The 7,226-nt window shown below is 51.8% G+C and overlaps 1 protein-coding gene and 1 pseudogene across 1 annotated transcript; both read left to right on the plus strand.

Moving 5' to 3' along the window:
* Positions 1-21: 21 nt before the first annotated feature.
* LOC108447579 lies at positions 22-2,845 on the plus strand. Its single transcript, XM_017738074.1, has 2 exons — positions 22-393; positions 1,767-2,845. The coding sequence occupies exons 1-2, from the start codon at positions 202-204 to the stop codon at positions 2,361-2,363; spliced, it is 789 nt and encodes a 262-aa protein (XP_017593563.1). The 5' UTR covers positions 22-201; the 3' UTR covers positions 2,364-2,845.
* On the plus strand, positions 2,465-3,543 carry LOC108447529 (annotated as a pseudogene).
* Positions 3,544-7,226: the final 3,683 nt, after the last annotated feature.

Raw genomic sequence — 7,226 nt, forward strand, 5'->3', positions numbered from 1 at the left:
TGTTGGCTGGGGGACAAAAGGGGGGCCTTGTTTGGTTGTGTGCGGGGGGGGGGTGGGCGGTTAGAGTGTGAACCCCCGAGAGCTCCCGGACCCTTTTTTTTCTGTTCCTTGTCGTTTTGCTGTGGATAAGGGTAAGGTCTACTGTGCCGACAGTTTTGTTTTTAAGAGAGTGTTTGGCCCCCAGTTTTTTCAAATGGGCGCATGGTTGTCGGCACAGCAGTGGGGAATTTACCTCCAAGTTGTGGGACGCCTAGAGGGAGGGGGGAAAAGTTTAAAAAGGGGTTATTAAAGAAACTTGTTCGTTGGCTCTTTTTCCATTTCCCACGGGTGTCCCCAGGAGATGTGGCCTTGCTCCACTTCTGGAACATGGTGGGAGCAACAATCACTCAAAAGGTGAATGAGAGGGACGCCCAGGCATCCAAATTAGTACCATTATATGTTTTAATCCATTTTACACTTAAAGAAAGCATGGGAATGGAAAAAGAGCCCCTCAGTTCTTCCCCTGTTCTTCCCCATGCCTCCACCCTTTCCCCGAATCCCTCTCTGGGTGGTTCCCGAAGAGCAACCCGTGTGACGCAGGGTAGCTGCAGTAGTGCCAGCCTCCCTGGCTCCTCGCGAACCCCTCAGTCCCCTGGTCTTGGTTGGCAGGGCCAGGCGGCCCAGGCCTCCCCACTCAAACCCTCTCACCGACCCTTCTACCCCCGATTCTAGTTATTCCCCTTACCCATCCCCGTGTTCCTCCCGATCTCCCCGGTTCTCCCGAGAGTCTCCCTATCCTTCCCCTCATCCTTCCCGTTGCTCCCGAACCCCATTACTGTCTCCCTACCCATCTCCTAGTCCCTCACTCCTATCCCTCCCAAACCCTCAAACTGGCCCCCGAAGGACACAAGATGGAGGGGACCGCATGGTCGGGCCCCCCCCCTTGTGCTTCTTATTCCCAAAATCCCCTTCACCCTAACTCCTCCCCTACCTCCACCTCCCCGGAACTTCCTCCCTGCTCTTCACCACACCCCTTTTCCCAAGACCCCAAGCCCCTCCCTCCTCCCTCATGGGAGGTGCTCCAGGACCGGTCCACCTTTTCCGGGGCAGAAGCTGGCCCTGCCCCTGTTCCCTCCCCCTTGTCTGCTGACCCCGCCTCCCCGCTTCCGACTTCCGGTTCCCACGCCCCGGCATCTGGTTCCCATGCTACCAGGACCGGATGTGGTAAGCCTGGGGCCTGGAGCCTGGAACCGGGGGCAGTCTACCATGCCGTGCCTGTTTCATTTGGTGGGGTAGGGGGAGGCCTTTGGGAATGGAGGCCTTTCTCCTACCAAAATAAAAAAGAACTCTGCAAGGCCCAGAAGGAATTTGGGAGGAAAAGTGAGTATTTCAAAGGCCTTCTAAAGGCTGCCTTTTCCTCCAACGACCTGGTCCCTTGGGACATCAAGGACCTGTTTGCATGCCTGCTCACCCCTACAGAATACATGCTGTGGGAGCAGGCATGGAAGTGGTCCTTGCAGGCACTCCTTCTGGACCTCTGGAGAGATCAAAACACGTCTGTTGATGCCGACAAATTGGCTCTTTCAATGGACCACCTGTGCGGCGAGGAAGACTACAAAGAGCCTAGGGAGCAGGCCCAGGTTTTACCCAAGGCTGCCCTAGAGAAGATCATGGTGGCAGCAGAGAAGGCATTCCTTTCCCTTCCCACACCTACCCCAGAAGCCCCCAAAAGTTATTTAAATATAAGACAAGCCCCTAATCAATCTTTTATTGCGTTTGTGGACCAGATAAGGGCGCAGGTAGAGCGGCAAGTGGAAAATCAAGATATGGACCTGACGATCATCCTCAAGGTGGCCAAGGAAAACGCCAATGAATCTTGCAAGAGGGTGATCGCTGGGCTGCCAGTGTATCCTGAGCCAATGCTCCCTGCACTCGTGGACGCCTGCATGAAGAAGGCTTCCACAATGGACCCAAGACCACCACCTCGACGGCCTATTCCACCAATGGCCATGGCCATCCAACCACAAGTTCCTGCACAAAATCAGTCAACAAAAAGACCAAGAGGGGATGTCGTATGTTTTTATTGTCAGGGGGTGGGGCACATTTTTAAGTTCGGCCCCAAAAGGCCAGCAGATGTGGCAAGGGAAAGGGCAGGAAGAGCGCCAACACCATCGGTGCCCGGTGCTGCGCTAAAAAAAACCCAGGTGCACAGCGCAGTCCTGCCTCGCATGGTGACAGAAATGAGGCAGGGCCTGTGGGGAAGGGGGGGAAAGTGGCACTCACCGGATGTGACACAAAAATCGGACTTGACTGTTGTACGGGGTTTCCCCTTACAGCACAAAATCCCGGCAAAACCTAGCACCCTCAACCACCACTGTCTCTGAGGACGGCAACAGACCACTTGTTAAGATCGGATCAGTGGACGGTAGTTGCGGTGGAACCACTGGAAGGAGGACTGGTGCCTTCAGGGGGAAGCTGTAAGTACATGGCCATCGGAGACACTAAGCACACACCTCAAGAGCTAGAAGTGTGCCCGGCCATTCTCACGAATGACCTGGCATGACTTCAGCTAGTGGCACGATACATCAACCCACCCTTCTGTCTGGCCAAGGGGCAAGTCATCGCCCAGGCTATTGCCATACCACCAGGAATCCCAGTAGACAGCAAAACACCAGATGTCTACTGGGCAGAAGTGGTGGGAGAAAATAAACCCATTATTTACTGCAATGTCTGGCAGGGCAACGATACTATCTGTTTGGAAGGACTGCTGGACACGGGGGCAGATGTCATGATCATTCCCTGCAGGGAATGGCCGTCACATTGGGAATTGCAACCCGTGGCGGGAAGAATCCAGGGTATCGGAGGGACAAAACTGGCTCAGATTTTGAAGAGCATTGTACAAATTGAGGGACCAGACGGGAAATTGGCTACTCTATGCCCATTCGTGACTGATTACCAGGTGCCCTTGCGGGGACGGGATGCCATGTCCCAATGGGGGGTTAGATTAGCAATCCCAAAAACCCCTCGGGATTTTTAATTGCGGCCACTGTGGAGCGCCCCATCAAAAGTTAGTTTGGACAACTGATTCACCGGTTTGGGTGAATCAGTGGCCGCTAGAAAGAAAGACATTGAAGGCGCTCACGGAACTCATGGAGGAGCAGTTGGCTCTTGGAAACATCGAGCCAACTTTTAGCCCTTGGAATTCTCTGGTTTTTGTCATCAAGAAGCCGGGAAAAGACAAGTGGAGACTCCTCCATGACCTTCAGGAAATCAACAAGGTCATTGTGGACATGGGGCCCCTTCAACCAGGGATGCCTTCCCCAGCAATGCTCCCCCAAAACTGGAATTTGGTTGTTATTGACATTAAGGATTGTTTCTTTAAAATTCCTCTCTCTGGACCCTGCCGATGCTCCACAGTTTGCCTTCTTGGTTCCCACCACCAACCGAGAAGCCCCAGTGAAGCGATACCACTGGCGAGTTCTTCCCCAAGGCATGAAGAACTCCCCTACCATCTGCCAGTGGTATATCGCCTCATTGCTGTCCTGAATTCATGCCACCATGAGGGAAGCCATTATCCTGCACTATATGGATGATGTGCTAGTGTGCGCTCCCGATGACCAGATACTTCAAGACACCCTTGACCAAGTTGTCAATGTTTTGACATCGGCTGGATTCACGCTCCAGGAAGACAAAGTTCAAAAGATGCCCCCTTGGAAATATTTGGGGTTAGAGGTCACTAAGAGCACCATTGTTCCTCAAAAATTGGCCATTAAAAGTGATCCCCAAACACTGGTGGACCTCCACTCACTGTGTGGCACTTTAGGATGGATCAGGCCCTGGCTAGGGATTACCACCAAAGACCTAGCCCCCCTTTCCAATTTGTTGAAAGGGAAGGAGGAGCTGAGTTCTCCGAGGACCTTGACCCCAGAGGCAAGGGCTGCCTTGGAAAAAGTAGAGGTTAAGATGCGTGAGAGGCAGGCGCATCATTGCAAATTGGAACTGCCCTTCAAATTCATAGTCATGGGAAAGTTGCCCCACCTCAACGGGCTCACATTCCGGTGGGACCGGGGCAAGAAAGACCCCTTATCATCGAGTGGGTGTTTCTGAGCAATACCAGGTCCAAAACCATCACGAAGGCGCAGGAACTGATGGCCCAGTTGATCTGGAAAGCTCGGGCAAGGCTTTGGGAATTGGCTGGGTGTGACTTCTCATGTATTCACTTGCCGGTCCATTTGGAGCAGGACAAATTCTCCTCCACCAAACTGACCAAAGAGATGTTTGAGCAGCTACTAGCTGAGAATGAGACCCTTCAAATAGCTTTAGATAGCTACACAGGACAGATTTCTGTCCACGCTCCTGCTCACAAATTATTCCAGGAACAGTTTGTTCTGTTCCCAAAAAATATCAGAAGCAAACATCCTCTAGAGGCTGTGACAATTTTTATGGACGTGTCTGGGGCATCCCAAAGATCAGGGATGACATGGAAGGACCCTCAAACTCAGCAGTGGGAGGCAGACATTGAGTACGTTGAGGGTTCTCCACAAATTGCTGAGTTGGCCGCTGTTGTCAGAGCCTTTGAGAGGTTCCCTGAGCCATTCAATCTGGTAGCGGATTCGGCCTATGTCGCAGGAGTGGTAGCAAGAGCAGAAAATGCTATTTTGAAAGAGGTCTCAAACGAATATCTCTTCTGGTTGCTCTCGAAGTTAGTGTATCTTATCTCCCACCGAGAGCACCCATTCTTTGTGATGCATGTGAGGTTGCACACAGACTCGCCAGGCCCGATAGCCGAGGGCAATGAGAGAGCAGCTGCCCTCGCCGCCCCCGCAGAGATGGCCAGGATGCCGAAAGTTTTCGAGCAGGCGAAACTGAGCCATCAAATGTTCCACCAAAACGTGCCGGGGCTGGTCCGTCATTTCCACCTGACGCGTAGTCAGGCAAACGCCATTGTGGATATGTGCCCACATTGTCAGCAGTCAGCCCTCCCCTCTTTAGGCACTGGGGTGAACCCCAGAGGGTTGGCTAGCTGTGAGGTGTGGCAAACGGATATCACGCACTTTCCCGAATTCGGCCGACTAAAGTATGTTCATGTTAGTATAGATACCTTTTCCGGAGCAGTCTACACCTCTTCCCATGCAGGAGAAAAGGCTGAACATGCCAGGAAACACCTGCCAGGAAACACCTTCTCCAGGTGTTTGCAGTCTTGGGGGTCCCTGAGGAAATCAAAACTGATAATGGCCCCGCATATAGATCCGAGGCTTTCAAGGAGTTCCTGGATGAGTGGGGAGTAGGACATAAGAAGGGCATCCCTTACTCCCTGACGGGTCAAGCGGTGATTGAGTGGGCTCACCAAACACTCAAAACCACCTTGAAGCACCAATGCACAAGCAGTAGAGCGCTTTCCCCGCAAGATCATTTAAGTAAAGCTCTTTTTGTAATCAACTTTTTGAACTGCTCTTTTACCAACATGAACCCGCCAGTGGCAAGACACTTCGGTCCACACAGCAGCTACCCTCTACCCTCATTAAAGACCCAGAGAGTGGCAAAGTTGAGGGACCTTACAAGTTGGTCACGTGGGGTCGTGGGTACGCCTGCGTATCCACACCCCTGGGAGTGAGGTGGATCCCACAAAAGTGGGCGAAGCCTTATATGCCGAGGCCTCCGGTGAGACCCCCAGACCCCCAGGTAGACGTGGGCCGTACACACTGAAGCATCCGGTGAGACCCCCAGGTAGACGTGTGCACCGGGAGGAGGAAGCGGCATCACCATCCCAAAGACTTCCCTGAATCCCTATTTATCCCTGAGTTTTCATGCTTATGTTTTGATTTCCTTGCTAATGATTTTTAATCCTGTTTATAGTTAAAAAGTCTCCAACCAGAAAGGAAATGCAAGACCTTCCCCACCTGCTCATCCTGTTTGTCCTGGCCTTCCCAGCGTCGCCATGGGTCATCCCTCAACCCAAGACCAATGTCTGGGTGCTCCTAGCAAAGACCCTCGGGCAAGATCATATTTGCCTGAGTATGGCAGCCGCAGATGACCCTATGTCGACCTGCCTGGTGGGGATTCCCTTAAATGTTTCTGAGTACCCTCCCTGTTTGCTTTCCACCCAAGAAAATTGGAACAGGCAGACTCATCCTCTATCATCAGGACCGTGCAGACCCTAGTGAAAAACCTCTGGTGGGACTGGGTTGGGGATCTTCCAAAGCTACCCGAGGAGCCTGCTGGGTTCGATATTGTCAGCTCTTCATCCGCCCCATTTTGTGTTCAGTTTATGTTTAACCCCAAGACTCAGAAAGGGTCTTATATTTCTGTTGTCCAGCACAATCAGAAGTACCAGGCCGCCCAGTGGTGTAGAGGCATTGCCCACGTTAAAATGGCCTCCACCCTGGGTGGAGCACCCCAACAGTTACCAAAGGGGATGTTCCCTATCTGCGGCGATCGTGCTTGGGCAGGCATCCCCTCTCGCCTTCTCAGAGGGCTGTGCACATTCGGGCGACTGTCACTGTTTACCCTCAACATGTTCCAAATTAAAAATTGGCAAAACAAAACAGGATTGGCTCGTGAAAAGAGAGACACTAAAAATTTGGACGAAAATTGCGACTCCGAAATTTTTCACTGGTCACACCTAAAAAGATGTGCCATGTCCCTCTTTTTGCCTTGGGTAGCCGCTGCAAAGGCTCTGGGGGAATTGGGCACCCTAGAGTGTTGGGTGGCTAAACAAGCCAATTTGACTTCAGCTGGTATCAGTGACCTCCTCGAAGACGAGGAAATAACCAGGAAGGCGACATTGCAAAATCAGGCTGCCATCGACTATCTGCTGCTGCTCCTCCGCCACCACAAATGCGCAGAGTTTGAGGGTCTTTGCTGTATGAACTTGTCATCTCGAGCCCCAGACATACGTGCGACGCTGAGGAAGATGCAGGACATGGTCCAGCAAATCAGACAGGAATTGAAAGGATGGTTTGAGAGCTGGCTGGACTAGTGGGGACTTTCTAGTTGGGCTTCTTCAGTCATCAAAGACTTCTTTTGGGTTATTTTCGTCGTTTTATTAGTCTTGTTTCTATTCAGTTTATGAAAAAGATTTTGCCTTTCTGTTACCGCCACCGCACTCCCCCACGTCAACCTTACTGAAGTTACAGAAGAGACACCAGCAACTCCACCAGATTGGTTGTGCGAACAAGAAAATAATTTTTAAATTAAAAAAAAAAAACAAAAAAGGGGGAGATGTGGTGATGAAAGGTTTTTTTTGT

This window comes from Corvus brachyrhynchos, unplaced genomic scaffold, assembly GCF_000691975.1.
Source record: "Corvus brachyrhynchos isolate BGI_N302 unplaced genomic scaffold, ASM69197v1 scaffold56, whole genome shotgun sequence".
Classification (NCBI taxonomy): Eukaryota; Metazoa; Chordata; class Aves; order Passeriformes; family Corvidae; genus Corvus; species Corvus brachyrhynchos.

Coding starts and splice junctions, on each gene's coding strand:
- LOC108447579 (XM_017738074.1), top strand. CDS start 202: ATGGTTGTCGGCACAGCAGTGGGGAATTTACCTCCAAGTTGTGGGACG. Junction 394..1,766: donor GAGCAACAATCACTCAAAAG/GTGAATGAGAGG, acceptor TTTGTGGACCAG/ATAAGGGCGCAGGTAGAGCG.